This window comes from Seriola lalandi, unplaced genomic scaffold (genome assembly GCF_002814215.2).
Source record: "Seriola lalandi dorsalis isolate HSWRI2012SDOR001 ecotype SW California unplaced genomic scaffold, Sedor1 jcf7180002054692, whole genome shotgun sequence".
Classification (NCBI taxonomy): Eukaryota; Metazoa; Chordata; class Actinopteri; order Carangiformes; family Carangidae; genus Seriola; species Seriola lalandi.
This window is the reverse complement of record NW_019525245.1, coordinates 2,233,689-2,251,143: the sequence shown is the minus strand read 5'-3', so window position 1 is coordinate 2,251,143 and position 17,455 is coordinate 2,233,689. Positions and strand designations below refer to the sequence as shown.

The 17,455-nt window shown below is 41.4% G+C and overlaps 2 protein-coding genes across 2 annotated transcripts in view; one reads left to right on the top strand and one right to left on the bottom strand.

Annotated features, from left to right (window-relative positions):
* Positions 1-3,229: 3,229 nt before the first annotated feature.
* On the bottom strand, positions 3,230-7,568 carry LOC111667881 (protein FAM72A). The gene is made up of 4 exons (XM_023423738.2): positions 6,965-7,568; positions 6,653-6,730; positions 5,988-6,112; positions 3,230-5,895 (listed from the first exon to the last, which is right to left on the bottom strand). The coding sequence occupies exons 1-4, from the start codon at positions 7,114-7,116 to the stop codon at positions 5,801-5,803; spliced, it is 450 nt and encodes a 149-aa protein (XP_023279506.1). The 5' UTR covers positions 7,117-7,568; the 3' UTR covers positions 3,230-5,800.
* Positions 7,569-8,619: 1,051 nt separating this feature from the next.
* srgap2 (SLIT-ROBO Rho GTPase activating protein 2) overlaps positions 8,620-17,455 on the top strand; it is a 53,143-nt gene continuing 44,307 nt past the window's right edge. The window contains exon 1 of the mRNA XM_023423559.2: positions 8,620-9,136. Coding sequence (XP_023279327.1) covers positions 9,070-9,136 — 67 coding nt within the window. The 5' untranslated portion in view covers positions 8,620-9,069. The remainder of the gene's footprint in view (positions 9,137-17,455) is intronic.

Sequence of the window (17,455 nt, the reverse complement as noted above, 5' to 3'; positions counted from 1 at the left end):
CCATACCTGTCTGCCTGGTTTCCTTCTTAGCTGAAAGCTGATGTGTGTGACTCAAGAACAGTCAACCTCTGCTATTACCTGTTGTGACAATCTATTTGACACTATTAGCACAGTAATCTTTACGTCATTGCTTTTATTATAGACACCACAAACAGGCTCATTTCAGCCTTGAAAAGCTGAACAGATGGTAGACACAAAGACAAACTAGATTATGTCACTTTAATTTATATCGTGATAACCAGCTATTCCCAACCCTGTTGGTCTATGATCATTTAAAGGTCTTGAATGAATGTGTCGAAACAAAGTACGATGTTCCCCTCTCAGGCTTTCATTTGAATATGTTTTATAAGTGTGAAGAAGGAAACTACTGAGTATGTCATAATTTAAAATGCAAAGATTTGAGAAAAGCCCCAAATATTTTCTTATTTCCCATCCCATCAATTAACTCACAACCCTTGGTATTTACCCTGCACTCCTCTGAGGATCCTAGCTCCCAGATTGGGAACCACTGATCTACATAGATAACAGTGACGTGGTTCAACTAAAGGAAAAATACAAGAAAATTAAGTCGTCAACTGTGCTGTTCTGTCATTTAAATGTCATCTTCTTATTAATCCTATCATTGTCGATGGTCAATAACAAACTTGGGCTTTTACGAATGTCTTATAAACACCACTCAAACAGTCAAACCTTAGTAAATAAGGTCTTGGGTGTAAATACACTGGTTGTCCTCTAATTGCCAACTCTGAAGTCCACTGGCTCATACAATATAAAAAACCATACAATTCCATTGATGATGTTCTGTCTATACTGAGCTTTAGCTTTCCATGTTGAACATGCTATGATTTAAGCTTTGTACATGTTAAAACTTAAAGCTGTTATGTCCTGTGAAACAGTAAATTATTCATCATCAACATTAGTTGACTACTACTTGTTTATTTGTCTCACACAGGTGTGATGAGACAGGATCTGCTGGACTTTGCATGTTGTTATTTCATGTAGCAATTTCAAAAATCTCTGTTTGGTGACATCTGTTTGGCGAAACCTATGGTGATGCATGGTAATTGAAGGTTTGTTTGTTCATGAACCACACTTATGATGTTACACATCACTAACTTTGTGATAGTCACTCATGTTACTTGTAATTTTGCGCATTAGTCATACCAGACACCCAGTTCATAAAACTGTAAAATGCAAGGACTTCTATATAATTTCATCAGTGGGTCATAGGCTCAGTTACCATCATGTTACCTCATTCAGCGATAGATAGTGACTTAAAAGACACTTATTTAAATTAAGATCTTTGAGATTGCCACTTAAAGCTGAGTCTCTGCCTCTTTAACCAGCCTGGCAGGCACCGAGGCAGCATACTCCATTTCATTTAACCTTTATTTGTCTATAGGGAAGGCAGCCGTGCACAGAGAACTGTATATTCTGTTATTCAGCAACACTCTGCTTCATATTCATTCAATCACTTACACACACATACCTGGAAGCTGCCTAGAGCAATCAGTCTTCTCCTGTTGACCACTGGCCTGAGGGAACATTGACAGTTTAGTGTTTTTCTTCTAGGCCACAAAATGCCTCAAGAGTATATGTAGTTCCCCATTACAGGAGTAACTTGTGTTGAAGGAGGGTGGGAACATCCAAACCATGGTTTTTCCTGACCGTGATCTTTCACTCTCTATAGGGAAGTCTGTGGAGAAGTTATTGTATTGCACAGGAAAGAACAGGCTGATACAGACTGTGAAATTATGCAAGATAAAACACATACATGGAGCTGATGCTGTGCTGGCACGATTTGTAATTTGCTCTGCGTTAATAAAAACACAGATCAAGCCACAAGTATTTGTTTCTGATTTTTCTTGCCATCACTACCTTAAATTGCCCTGTTCATGTTTCAACAGCAGCAGAGAATTCCTGAGAGGGAGGTGTGTGAAACAAATGACTAAACTTGAGTAAGATCATTCCAAAAAAGGACTTTCTTTTCCTCGCTGTGTGGTCACCAACACATGCTCAGTTCTGAAGAGAACACAATGCACAGGGCCACAGATCACGTAACACATTTGAAATTACAGCATGCTTTTTGCCAGGCAAAATAGCAAAGGTAAATAGCAGTTATTTTCCCAAATCTGATAATTTGCATGTATTATAGGTTGAAGTATATTTTCTCTTTATAGTATATAATATATGAATTATCAGGATTTTCAGTACATGCTGCCCTCACATTATGAAAGCGCTTCACCTCCAAAACATAAGACTGTTGTTGATGTATATTATAAATCTGTAAAGCGCATGAATGAAAAGACCCAATTCCAAACCGCAAAAAGCAGAATGCACATAAACTCTGTAGGTCAGAGACAAATAAAGGCCCCTGCTGGGAGCATAATTTTACCCAGTTTCTTCCTTCTAAATGTTTACTCGCTAGGTGTAGTGACCCTGGCAAATACATTTCAAACATCATAATGACAAGTGTGGAATCAAAATGTCCACCAATGAGATCATTCACATTTTCAGTCCATTTCAATCACAAATACTGTGTTGAACATCTGATTAATTTACAGATGCTGGGTGGGAGGAATTGGGAGTTTTACACTTGGGCCTAAACAGTTTGATTTATTGCATTTAATATTTACTTTATGCTGTATGTGCTTTAGATGATACTTTTCTGGTTTATGTAATATTGCAATTCACCTGTTACCTGTTGCATGTCTTTCCATCCTTGGAGCTGAAGTTGGAGTTCCTGTTGCTTTGGAGTTACTTTATTCTGTTTTTCCCTTATCCCACACAGCTCTGCCGATGGATGCTGGTGTATGTTGTCCAAGGTGTGAAGCCCTCGAAGAGTTACTTGCGATTTGTGGCTATAGATAAAACTGACTTGACTATTTGATAAGTTCATCAGTCTTGGCAGTCATTTCTGTATTGTGAATTAGGGAGAACTCAGTGTCAGGAAGTGCAATATACCACTTCATAACAGCAATGTTTAGAGCATTTTGCACAGACATTTTTGTCTCATTCACATCATGGGATCTTGTGTGTACAACAGTGTGATGACGTATAATTAAAACCAGACACAAATGGCATTTGGGAGAACTTTTCCATGATGTTCTGTAGTGCAACTTGAGTGTGTAGGTCATGTGATGTCAATTTTGTCTGACAATCATTTTTTTTGTGGACTCCTGGATAAGCAGTAGAAAAAAAGAACCAGACCTAACGAGCTTTTAAGGTATTTTGGAAAAAAAAAAAAAGTTTATTAATTTAACAAGCATACAAAACAACAAATCATTTTTTCAAACTACCAATGCAGTTTCAGTGCAATTCCAAAATATACATTTTCAGCAGGGCATGTTAATCAAAGTTATTCACGTCAGAAACAGCCATTTAAATAATTCTTTTGATTATCATTTGACAGTTGTCCTAGCCAGAGGAAGCTCGCAAGTGATACCTTCATGAGGTAAAACTGTACACATCCAACCTTTTAACGTACAAAACAAAGCACTACGTCACAAATGAAATATTAAATACATGAACAAAAACATAAGTACTATAGCACAATACAAACCAACGCATTTGTAAACAAAATCTGTAAACAAAAAGGAAGTATGTGGTTATAGATATTTGGTTTGTGGATTTAATAAATACATAGCTGATGCACTGTATCCTATCAGTTTACCACATAAGACAGTATTTGGTGTGCACGTGTAGCAGACTGTCAGTTATAACTTTAAAGGTGAAGGACGTGAAATTCTGGACAAAGTTTTCCCCCTCTATGTGTGTTTTCCCACAACTAAAGGCTATAGCATAGATAAACACAGAGGCCAATTATTGATTAAAAAACACCAACTTCCTTTATCCTTTTCCTTCAGGTAAGAAGTGACATTCTAAGCTTGCATCTTCAGAAATCCTTGCCGAGAATACAGGCAAGTCTCATTCACTCACAGAAAGACTTACTTTAAGACAGGATCATAGTATTCGCAGGGCACAGCAGTGAAACAATAACAAGAGCTCGAGGATGGCACTGCCAAAAAAGGACTGATTTGAGTTAAGTCCCTTATGACTGGAGGATGCTGAAACTTGTGTCTGGCACAACAGGCTGACAAAAAGGCCTGGTCATTTAGTGATGACCAACTAACATACAGCATCATCTCCGAGTCCACAGCTTGACAAAGGTTCTTTCTCTGCAATCACAGCATCAGTAAGGCCAATAGAACACTGAGGGTTGAGGGTTTTGTGGCCAGCTCTACTGACTTAAGCCTAACTTCACCACAAATGACTTAAAAATGTGTAATGCTCTTTTATAAACTGGCTAAAAATGACATAAGTATCTTTTTAGAGGGGCAGCAAGTCTGTAAGCTCAATATCGATACGTTACATGATTCTTTGGAGTTGACTTTTTCTTCTCATTAGATGCTACAATTATGCTGCTACATAAAACTGAACAGTGGTGTAACAAAAACAGTGCATGGACATTAAAATCCTTTTAGAACTGTTTTTATAATTTTGCCTAATAATCCACATTGAAAAGCTGTGGAGTTGCGCAAAATCCCACCTATGTTAATTTCCATCCTAGCTTTCCTATATCATTTATCGAGTAACGTTTTACTTTATTTGAACTCTTAATAAAAGTAGGACTTTAAATTCGGCTGCTCCAGGCCTTTGTGGAAGCACGCACTATGCATAAGTTAGCATGTTAGTATCTCACGCTGCTACAGTCAGATTCATCTGGGTGTTAAACACATACTGCTGCTGTCAGGTGTATAACAAACACTATATTAGCCTATCAAAACATATCATTTGTAGTTTGTCAGATTGTAATGCAACCTAAATCATATACGCCCTTAAAAAGCAAGGAACTCATAGATATATATATATATCATTCAGTAATTGTGCTATTTCTCCAATACATGGGATTCAAAAAGCACTCAAACGTTCAGTCAGCACCCAGCCACACAGAGAGAATACAAGCCTTTAAGACATGACTGTTAATGGGAGTTTTTGCTTATTACAGCATATTCGAATGTACAGATTACTGTAGAACTGCCATCAAAAAGAAAGTAAGCGAATTGCGGTCATCTCATGAGAAAATTGGACTTAACGTAAACAGCATGAAAAAAAAGCACAGCATTCACTGGTAAGTTCCACTGACTTATCATACCACACTCCCAACTTCTCATGAGGCCAATCAAAACCATGAGCTCAGTGGAGACTCTAATGAAAAGTAGAACGCACTAGATTAAGGAGTCTAGTTGTCTGTTATTTTCAGTCTACTTCAGCCACATGTTTTATAATAGCCCACGCAAATATACAAAAAGGAGAAAAAGAGAGAGGAGAATGTGTGTGACAGTGTGTGTGTGTGTGTGTGTGTGTGTGTGTGTGTGTGTGTCTGTGCTTTAAACAGTGAATAGTGATGAGAAAAGACATGTTCACAGGTTAAAGGGTAATTCGCCACTGAATTACATAGGGCCAAACACTTCTTACTTCCATCTTAAAACTGTGGAGCATGATGTGTTTATGCCCACACCTTAGTCAGTGATGTCAAGACAGGTGTTCTCCATCAGCTGTCAAAGGCAAAACACCTGCTGTGACATCACTGTTTGGGGTGTGGAGAGAAGTGCGCCATGGTTTAATATTTTAACTCATGCAGAGCAGTAAAGCAGCACTTTTCAACCCTTTGTGATTCAGTTCAATTACCCTTTAAGTTTTCTCTTTTCTCTCTCATCTCAGCATGGTTTGTACACTCTTGTAGCTCCACCTCTCAAATGTTGGCCCTCTAAATCTCTCACATTGTCCGCTTCCCTCTCTACCTAATGCACTCCTCCTCTGACGGGGTTTCTGATTCTTCGTTCTCACTGTCATCAAGCTCGGGAAGATCTCCCCACAAGAGCAGATTCAGACCTGCAGACACATTTGGAAGGTGACAAAAGCTTATAAACACCACAATTAACAGACTGAAATTCCGGTTGTTTCAAGGGAGAACTTATACTGACCTGTCGCATCCAGTCTGTTGAGAGTAGACACAGCATCGCTATTAAACATCCAGAAATGGCCGTTGTTACAGGAAAGCAGGCAGGGTTTACACGGGGCCACAACATGATAGCCCACAACATTACCACTGGGGGAGGGGGGGCGAGAGAATAAAGAAGGAACATGTGTCAGCACTTTACTGGGGTCACTTCTGAAAAGTGCTAACTCCACTAGTGGGCGTCTATTATCTAACATATTTGTTTTTGCCCTGTATACAACAACAAAGGCCTGGGAATACAAAAGAGGTTCCATGAAGCCTCACTGCAAACCCAAGCTTTATGTTAAAATCAGAAATGAATGACAGATATCAGAATTTGTTTAATATCTTTGGACTGTTGGCCACACAAAACAAGATGTGAAGGTTTCAACTTGTGATGCACATTTTTGACTACTTTCTGGTGTTTAATTGACCAACAGATGAAACAAGATGACAATAATCATATAAATCAACAATGAAAACAGTTGTTAGTTGCAGCTCTACAGGTGCATATTATGAAAAACATCTATATAGGTTGGACTTCCTTATTTGTTGTGCTAACTGTAGTGGCTGTGCTTTTTTATTTAACATCTCATCAGCAGATGGTCTTCCTAAAGAAAACCCTGCAGGCTACAAAAGAGCTTTACATACCACTTGAGACATGCAATGTCTCTCAGTTTGCATTTGCAGCTTTCAGTAGAGTAGCAGCTGGCCACAAAGTCAACAGTTCTTGGGGGAGGGTGCGTGTAATGAGAAACAAACATGGCCATGAAAGATTAAAACCCACACTGATTTCACATTTTCATGCAAACAAAACCTGATAATCAAGGTTTAAGCTCCAATACTCTGTCCCTCCTATCACTGTACCTCTGCATATTATCGGTGAGCTTCAGTTTTGTTAAGTACATCTCGCCCTGGCAGCAACAGCAGACATAAACAAAGGCTAGCTAAATTAGCACTTACCTATTGGGAGGTATGTCAGTGGAAAAAAGCTCAACTTCAGTGTCTGCAAGAAGCACTGCTTTCATGCCTCTCGTGCAGAGCAGACTGTCACAAAAAATGCAGTTCACCTGTGTCACACACTTGTTTTTGAAATTAGCGTTGGATGTAGACATTGTTGTCCTGCTAAAATGGACGAACTCGCTCGCTGTTTCTGCCCCCAGACAGCAAATGCAGCAAAAAAAAAAAACCAAAACAAAAGAAAACACAAGAATCGGGAACTGTTATTGCTCACTATCCGTTCAAATCCGGATAAAAACAATCGATCTAAGGTTAACTTCGCAGGCGTTAACGCTAGCTGTAACGTCCTTGTGCAAACGTTAGCTTTTCCCTAACGACAAAACGGAAGGCAGCTAACGTTAGCTTGTTGAACAAACGCTCGGACGAATATCTATTTCCGCGAGACGATCTCTATATAAAAGAAAACGGTAAGCTGTATAATTGATCGATACGCGATATCGGCGAATAACTAGCCCGTTTTACACGACTGGCTCAGCATCCATTCAGATGCAGTTAACAACTAACTGAATAGCTGTCAGCTTTGTTTACAACTTCCTGGTATTTAAGGGCACTTCCTGAAACTATCTTTAAAAGACCTATGACTTGACTTTGATTGGATACACTCCATAGTAACTGACACCATTGGCCGCCTCCATTACAATGTCTAAAACTGACTGGTCATAAATTAGAGAAAATACGCCCACATTCAACGGTCCTGAAAGCCAATTGGTATCATCCGTGTCGTTCAAATTCTGTTTCACCAATCGTGGTGTGGGAAGAATTGCTCTCGTCCTATAAAATTAGGCGGGGCTGTAGTTTTTTTGTCGGTGTAAAAAAGAAAGAAAGAGAACGAAAAGCTGATGCCTTGACGTTTAAGAGGAGGGATACTTTCTTAATAACCTGTACAAATGTTTTATGGTACAAATTCTTATCGTCCAAACAAACGACAAGGTTAATGTATTTCCATTGTACTGTCAGTGAGTCTAGATGACTAGTTATGGAATTCTTTGCTAGCAAGCTAAAGCTAATGATAGACTCTTAGACTAAGTTTGGGCTAATGTTACCTATAGTGGTAATTTGCTGTTTATGCCAGTTAGACAGTCAGTTAGTTAGTTAGTTAGTTTGCTTGTTTGTTAGAAGTTTTACAGTCACCTAAACTGAGCAGGGGGACACATGTCAGATAGCTTGCCTCCTGTCAGGAGTGTTAGTGAAAGACAACTAAGGAATAACGTTATCTTATAAATATTAAACCCACTTTTCTTTACTTTGCCCACCCTGGAATACATTATCCCCACATTGCAACTGGTCTATCATCCTACGAGAAATTATGATATCACTATGTGAGACATATCAGTTTTGCTTTTTTGTTTTTGAACATCCCTGTGATTATACTGCCATTGCCATACATTTGAATGAAAATTTAATTGAAACTGCAGCAAATGTGGTTCATACCCAAATGAATCCCATCCATGTGTGTATCTGCTTGTCCTGCGCATTGGGGCTGACCAGCAGCCAGCCCCTCCATCTCCACTCGGTTCCTTCTCTCTCACTTCAGGAGAGAGGAGGGGAGCAGTTTAGTTTAGTCAGACGGAAGGGCTGCTGCGAGACCGATTCCCGTTCAAGGCAGACACACACAGGCACACACACACATATATATATATATATATATATATGTTTATATATAAAACTTTTAGAAGTGCTGACTGACAAGCTATTACTGTTTGGTTTTAAGGGGGAATGAATCTTCTTTCACTTGAAGTTGTTTGCACCATAACCGGTTTTGAAGAGGAGTTGAGGCGCGGCAGCGGATGGGAACATACAGCAGCAGCAGCAGCAGCGCCAAACTCACAATGCGCCCGGAGTGAACAGAGGCAGGGAGACAATACAGATCCGCGGGCACACTGAGGAGCTGCAATCTCTCATCTGGGCTCTATTTTTCGTTTCAAAACCTCTTCCAGAGTGGCATTTCCTTCCTCCAAGGCTGAATTATTGATTGATTGATTGATTGATTGATTGAGACAAAATTGACTTCGCAACGAGAGCAAGTGGTTTGATCTCCAAACTCAGCCATGACGTCTCCGGCGAAATTCCGAAAGGACAAGGAGATAGTGGCCGAATATGAAACTCAAGTTAAAGGTAAAACTTTTTAAAACATTTTCACGTGTTAAAAGATGGGGCAAGCTACATCGATGTAGCCTTAAATCTGTGCTTTCTTACTATATGCTGTGTTTCCCTTGACTTGGCTGACTGCATGGTTGTCGTGGACCCTCACCTCTCCTATCAGGCGTAAAGGGTACGCTTGCTTTTGTATTTCACCAACCGTTTGTGAAGGTTAATTGTCACTGTGCGGACGTGGCGGATCGATAATGTATCGGTAATTGCAATCTTAAATAGAACATCATGATCAACGTGTCTCCAAGCGTGTGATCGCTCGCCTGTAACTCGGCACACAGATGGCCAACAAAGACAGGGAAAAATCGCTCAGAAACCGGCGTTGTTGTCCAAATGTGGCCTCTATATGGTCTGTAAAGAAAAGCTTATGTGAAGGTGGTGTGTGTGTGTGTGTGTGTGTGCGTGCGTGTGTGTATGTATGTATGTCTAAGTGTGTGTGTGTGTGTGTGTGTAGACTACCCAGAGGGCTGGGGTTTCGACATGGAACAAGGCAGGGCGTTTTCTCTCCCTCTCTGTGTCCTGCGTGTCTGTTCTGCTGGTGTGCACTGCTATTCGTTCATGCTGCAAATGTGTGTGTGCGTGTGTGTGTGAGAGTGCGCGCGTGCGTTTCTTTAAACTCAGATAGCAATTAAATGATCAATTTGTGCTAACGCTTGTCCATTGATCACAGCCCATTGGTGTCGCTTCTGCCGGCGATCAAGGACGTGGGAGAGCAGATTGTAATGGTTAGAAAGGGGCGTTCAGATGTTAACTGTTTGCTGGCCGATTGGTGTGTGTGTGTGTGTGTGTGTGTGTGTGTGTGTGTGTGTGTGTGTGTGTGTGTGTGTGTGTGTGTGGATGTTTTTGTTGTCAGGCAGGCACACTATTTGGCTGGGCACTGACAGTCAGGGTGACAGCCGTTGCTTATCAGATCTACGGTTTTAGTGGCATATATAGTTGGCTGGGAGGGAGAGGGTAAGCACAGAGGTGGCAGGAAGAAGGAGAGGGATGCGGACAGAGAGGACAGGATATTGCCCTCCTCAAGAACAGCATGTTTCCACTACTCCTGCAATGCCAGATCACTAGATAAGATGGGATAAGATGACTACTTTTGTCATCATTACATCTACTCATTTACATTTTGGAACAGGACACAAGTCCTCTCCCCAGCCCTTTCTTGATTTTGTCACCTCACCGCCCTCCTGTTCTCCTGTGCAGCCGCTGTCTCCTGTGACTTTGTTTGATAGGGCAGCAAGTCAGCGAGAAACAAAGTGGTTGTTGAGAGAGTTATCATAAATCACTATGTTGTCATACTGGAATTCCTGGTGTTAACGTACAGATGGGTGACAAATTAAAGGAAAAACCAACATCAAGTGTTTTAGTAAGGTGTGTATCCGCCAAAAGCTGCTTTAATGCTGCATGGCGTAGAGTCAGCAAGTTCCTGGAACTCTACCAGAGGTATGAACATCAGTCTTCTAAAAGATTTTCAGATGTGTTCATTTGAGTTGACATCTGATGACTATGAACGCCACCACTATTGAGGTCAGTTTCATATCTGAAAACCTAACAGTCATCCCTGTTTTCTCTGATTTGTCACTTTATCTTTACATCTGCACAGCAATCGCACTGGGTTTTGATTTGGTGGCATATTCTAATGGTTAGTCCTGTAAGTTAACCTAATGGACAGAGCAATCCAGGGCACCTCGACTCAGCTCACTGTGGACCACCTCTTATTAACTGCTTCTTCTTGTTTACTTGCCTATCTGCAAACTTAATTTAGCTGTCACCACAGTGACATTAGTGTCATTGTAGACTGCTGTTTATGCTTGGCGGCCTGTGTAAGGCCTTCTGCCTGTGCTACATTCTGAGAGCTGTCTGCTGTTTGTCAGACCATGGACTTAATGTTTGTCCATCGACCCTCTGCATTGATTCCTCCTGTCAGTTACTGCACTGCTCCCTAGTGAACAGCTGTGTTGGACTATCTTTCCTTTCCTCACTCTGTCCACATTTCTTTCCACATACCATCTTCCCCACCTGGAATGAACAGACGAAAGGGTAAACCTGCGCATCCACATAACTGTTTGAGGTGTATGTGTTTTTCCATCTGCCGAGAGTCGTCTCTAGATGCTGTGTGTGTGTGTGTGTGTCTGCTGTGACATTCCCAACAGTCTGCCTTCTGTGGGAGACACAGACAGTCTGTCATTACCCCGTGCACTGCTGTTAGAGATTCTCTAATGGAGGGTATCAAGCAGCAATACATGAAGCAGCTACATATCACATATGCCTCTCTTGTATTTGCTGAAACATCTTTGATAGCCGTGCTTCATTGTTTCAGTCCACCTAGCTAAGGTGAGAGACATACCTGCACGTCTCCTCTCTAACCAGCCAGCGGGAATAGTCTGAAGATGCTGCAGCCATACACAGCAGCATCATGGGCGAAAATAAATGTAAATCCTCCCATGGCTTACATTCATAAAGCTCTGCAGCAGGAGAGGAAGATGCATGATACACTGTAACATGTACACATTCGCACAGAGAAGGGCCTGACAAAATAACTCAAGCACTTGATGACTACATTTGTCCTAATTATTTAAGACTCTCCCTTGGTATATCAACTACTATAATTATATGTTTTATTTGGCATTGATTGAACACTTCTGCAGCACTGTTATGCTTTCCTGTAGTATTATGTACTCCACTAAAGCACCATTGTACTCCATTGTAGCACCATTGTACTACATTCAAAATAGTTATACGTGTATTTCTCATGCAGTATGCCGTGTACAACATTTGGTGATAATAACATGGCATTCATGCTCAACGTACTCTGGAATTCTGGCGAGATGCCTGAGATGATTTACCCTCTTAAAATGGGACTCTGCTAATGCTTTATGTTTTTAAAGTTTGAAAACACACACTTTGTCTACCCCCCTGTACCTATCTGAAGGAAAAAAAATAAAAAAATGACTGCTCCTTAAAGTAGTTATGGGAATGTCATTGGACACTATCACCTCACACTGTTGACGTGGGAGCTGAAAAATACTGCATGCTTGAACACCACCATCCTTTTCTCAGTCTGTTTTTCTCACAGGCGGAGTGCTGATACTCTAATATGGGATTCTGGCTGATGCAAGGAATGTTCCTACTGCTCAGGAAGAGGGTGTGTGTGTGTGTGTGTGTGTGTGTGTGTGAGTGTGTGTGTGAGTGTGTGTGTGAGAGTGTGAGAGAGTGTGCATGTAGAAAGACACAGATCGACTGAAAGGTGGAAGAAGTAAGATGGCGAGAGAAAGACGGAGAAACAGAAAGAAGGAGAAAAATGGAAAAAGAAAGTGAGACAGATTTAAAGAGGGATAGGAATGTTGTAACACAGACGTAAATGGTTACACAGCGCTGAAATGGAGTTAAGGAATGAGCTTATCGCCCGCCAGTCGTAGTTCACAAAGCACTTACTTGGAATTGAATCCAGAAAGCTACTTTTGTTTTAGAAAGACTCCAAATTACTCTGAGCCTTGTCACTATTATAGGCTTCATTACGTTTGACCATTCAGTGCACATCTACCAGCTATCACCATCCCTCGTTTACCAGTCTGAAAGCTCGCTATATTGATTAAATGGAAAGCTTTAATTCAGGCAATGGGAAACATTTGAGTGGAAAATTAGGGAGTGCTGAGTCTTTAAAAAAAATTTGACAGATGTCACATTTTTCAAGTACATTTTGGCTCCATGCCTCAGCATCTGTTAGTGTTTTAACGAGTGATTCCCTTTGCAAATAGTTAGCATTTTTACAACTGATGAAATGTATTGATTATGGTGGTTTCTCAGAAAATACAGTGAGGTATGCATGGTTATTCAATCTGATGATGTTCTGAATAACTTATTGATTTTGAGACTAAAATCTGACGGCTCAAAACACACAAAGAAGCAGGCAGTATCTCCAAACAGCTCTTAGCGATTGTAATTTTCCAGACTGGCTAATGAACTCATTCAGCTCTGCAGGTAGGATGTCAGTCTCTCTCTCTCTCTCTCTGAAGAGGGATGAGTGCCTGTGGCTACAAACTAAAACTGTGTCTGCCTGCATGTACTTTACCAAGCTGCCAGTTTATAAGGCAGCCAGAGAAACATGATTTTGGATAAAGGGCCGCTTAGAATTGCACACAATAGAAAAGTTGGTGACACGGCAAGAGGTCTGTCTGCATGCACGATTGTGGGATTGTGTGTGTATGTGAAGCTCTTTGTCTGGCTTATATTTCTTTTTTTGCAAGTGTATTGTGGCTGATTGATGCATATTTGATCAAGAGGAGAAAAAGGGATCCTCTGACATAAATGGCAGGGAGGTTCTGTTTCTTGATACAGTAAGAATCAGAGGGAAGAAATGACAAAACAGAGGGAAGATGGATGCAGCATAATTGTTATTTTAACCTCTTTGCCACTGGTGCTCTCACATCAGCCGTGTGTGGTTGGAAGGATGTGGGAAGACATCTTTAAGCAAATCAATTAGGAGTACATTTAGGGCTTTGTGTGTGTGTGATCTTTTTAACAATCCCTTGTCAATTAGGCCTGGACTGTATTGACTGAGTCCAGTGGTGCAATTACCAACCACAAGTTAATCGCACAAGTTGGTATTGTTTAGTCGCTATACACTGTGCAAGCGTGTGGATGTCTGTCAGAGTGTGTTGGATCTGTGTGTTTTGTACTGTGAGATGAATTAAAATTGCTGACAGAGCTTACAATAAGGAAGGATGTTTGTGTAAAACTGAGGTTCAGGAGTCCGGCTGGAACACACACGGATTATACAGGGAGTGTGTAATGCTTCCTGTTTGGGCCCACGGCTGTGACTCCAGTCAGCACACTAGCCTCTCAGAATAGAAAGGAGTGGAGAGAAAAAATTAGTTTTTCTTTTTTTTTTTTTAAGAACAAAAATTCTCTATTCCCTTTGATAAGTCACAATAGAACAATGTGTTCCATACCTGGTGTCCCATTGTCTTTTAGGTGAGTGTATAAACAGTAACAGTGGCTGTGTGCTGTGTCAGCACCAGAGTCGACGTGGCTGAAAACACTCATTGATTTTCTGTTCTCCTCTACGTATCTGCTTCCTCATTCTTTAGCATTCAATATGACAATTTACTACCGAGCTGCTGCGGCACCTGAGTGAAAACACAATTTTCTGAGACTGAGTGCTGAGTTGGCCTCCTTCTGTGGCGACACACACACACACACACAGAATTCTGGCTATAAGTCAGTGAGTGTGTTATTGTGATTTGGATTGTGATGTGTAATCCATCTCTGCCTACCCCCTTACATTCTGGATACAGTTAATAGATGAGAGATAAAAAGAGGAATGTCTGCTATGATAACTGTAGTTTCTACCACCATGATATGCAGATGAACCGGAGAGTTGTACAACACCCACAGCTCATTAACGTTGGTGTCAGAGAAATGAAGGGATAGATTGAGGGGGGCTGGAGAATGAATGGAAAAAAAGAAAGAAAGAAATGTGGAGAAGAAGAAGAAGAAGAAGAAGAAGAAGAAGAAGAAGACAGCCAGTAAAGCCGAGTGGGGTAAGGTCAGAGTTCAGCTGCTAGATGACTGCCGTTCATTGGTGCCAGATGTTCCAGATGCTATGATTGGGCAACAGATGTTCCGTCTGCTCTGGTTGGCTTATCCTAACACTGTGGCTGCTATTAATTCACTAGACCTTCAGCACTGAGGCATGTTGGGATTGGCTGAAATATTCCCTCCCTCTTTTCAGGTGATTTCTTCTTTGATGTTGAAGGGGTGTGTGTGTGTGTGTGTGTGTGTGTGTGTGTGTGTGTGTGTGTGTGTGTGTGTGTGTCCGTGTGTGTCCGTGTGTCCGTGTCCGTCCGTGTGTGTCCGTGTGTGTGTCCGTGTCCAGTCAGTGGGTTGCTTCTTACTTTGACATTATGCAACACGATAAAGCTGATGTCATATTTATTCATCAAAAACACACACCACACACACAGACAGGCTGTCTAGTCTGGCAGACTTTGTTGTTACCTGCTGAAGGTTTTTTTTGCATAATGTCAACTGTAGCATTCTACTCAGACAGTTGGCTTCTGTCAGATGAAGATGAGAGGTATAGATAAATACCCAGAAAGGACATGTTTAGTTTACCATCACAGAAGCTTATAAACCATCAAGTGTTCACATGGTATAAGCTGGGACCATTTAATTCTGGGCATTTTGCTCAAACAATTAACTAAACATTCATCAGAACTGTTGCAGGTTAATTTTCTTGTTGTTTCAGCCGTTTCTGCAAAATATATATGATCACATCGCCCAACCCTGTGTGTGTGTGTGTGTGCGTGTGTGTGTGTGTGTGTGTGTGTGTGTGTCTGTGTGTGTGTGTGTGTGTGAGATTTAAGCCCATAGTTAATACAGAGGCCTTGACCCCTGTTAGGGTGCCTCATTCAAATTTCACTTTCTTTATCTGACACTCACTCACACACACACACATACACAGCAACAGCAGAGCAACCGGTGAGAGTGTGTAAAAATGTAAAAAGCAGAGCCGTACTCTGGCCTTCCCCCACACACACACACACACACACACACACACACACTTCTGTCTGTCAATCCCCTACTCCCTCTCCCTCTTTTTCAATCTTTCTCTCAGCCTACATCCAATGAACAATCAGACCATTGTGAAAAGAACTGCTGGTCTTCAACTCAAAACTCTCTGTTTTTCTCCCCCTCTCCTTCTCTGTCTCACTGTGTTTCTCTCTCATGATGTTTGTCAGTTGTGATGAAATGTGACACACAGGTTTTCGTCACGTGGCCTATGGCAGTTTAAACCAATAATCACCACTTTATGATTTCAGCATATGCGACACACATATTGTGTGTGCATGCATGAGCCTCTCTGCCGGACGCTGACCCACAACCAGCTGAGAAAGAGGATGTTTGTGTGTCTGTGTGCGTTGGTGAGAACATCTTTAAGAACAGAGGGATCTATATAAAGCCGAGCAGGGCAGAGACAAAGCACACTCATATCCTCTGTAAAACAATCAATTTGTAGAACAGACATCCAGCTGTAAATAAATAGGAGAGAGGCAGAAAGAAGGGAAGGGGAGAAAACACAACAGTAGAAAGGTTGGATAATGCTCCCAAGGGACGCCAGAGGAAACAGGTTGTGTTTGAACAGCCCTCATACATGGCCAGAGAGCAGGAGGAGAAAAAGCAAGGAGCCTGACCAAGGAGGGAAACAGGAGGAAGGGGGGGGGGCAAAAAGAAGAAAAGAAAAGGAGAAGAAAGAGAAGGAGGGATCTGGGAAACATGCAAGTGACCTGAATAGAGAAAAGAGACTTTTTGAGAAGTATAAAGGAGGGAAGAAACCCCGCTACTCCCAGACTCTATAATCCATCTGCTCGATTTACTATATTTGTGTGTTACAGTATGCACTCGTATTAGCCTTTTCACTCCCCATCTCCGTCTCTCTCTTCCTCTCTCCTTCCCCCTCCATCAGCAGCTTCTCTCTGCACGTAGGCAGAGTTGGTTGCTAGGGTTACTGAATTGCCCCCATTTTTCTGGGTTTGTGAGGAGCAGAGGGAAAATGAGAAAGAATAATGTAGATTTGTTTCCCCTGTAGGCTCTGGCTAATCAGGTTACCACTATACACATATACACACAATTCCATTTTGAACCTTCAGACCTTGGTCTTTTCAGGTTTTCTTTCCCTTCTCTGTTGCTTTCTTGCTTTGCACTTCTGTTCTCCTTAATTGATCTCCTCCACCTCCTTTATTCCTTCTTTTCATCGCTTTCTTTCTCCTTGGTGTCACTGCAGTTTCCTCATCTCCCTCAGGCTGTGGGGTGGTATGCTCTGTGTGTGTGTGTGTGTGTGTGTGTGTGTGTGTGTGTGTGTGTGTTTGTGTGTGTGAGATAGAGAGAGACATGAAGCACAGCGCAGTTTAATTAAAGGAAATTCTGAATCGTTGCTGTTGTTTCTTGAAAATAATTCTGCTTGTCATTGATGTTTCAGGCTTGATATTTATGAAAGCCTGAGGTTGCATTTTAAACTTGCATTAGCATCAAACGTCTTAAATGAGTAGCAACTGAGAGCTAAGAGGTTGGGTGGATTGTGCTGGTATCAAGGAGAGAATTTCATTAGTGTGTGTGTGTGTGTGTGTGTGTGTGTGTGTGTGTGTGTGTGTGTGTGGGAACTGAGTGATCACTGGATGCTGGCACTCACCATTCGGGTTCACACCTCTGCTAATGCTGTTTTAATGAAGCCATTCATCACCTCTTCTCAGCTGAATCTGCATCACTTACACACTCACACACTGCCTC

Bases quoted from the DNA above. Each gene is read 5' to 3' on its own strand.
- LOC111667881 (XM_023423738.2), bottom strand. From the start codon at position 7,116: ATGTCTACATCCAACGCTAATTTCAAAAACAAGTGTGTGACACAGGTG. The intron at 6,731-6,964 runs GTAAGTGCTAAT...CCCTCCCCCAAG, and splicing joins ACTGACATACCTCCCAATAG to AACTGTTGACTTTGTGGCCA. The intron at 5,896-5,987 runs GTCAGTATAAGT...ATGTGTCTGCAG, and splicing joins CAACAGACTGGATGCGACAG to GTCTGAATCTGCTCTTGTGG.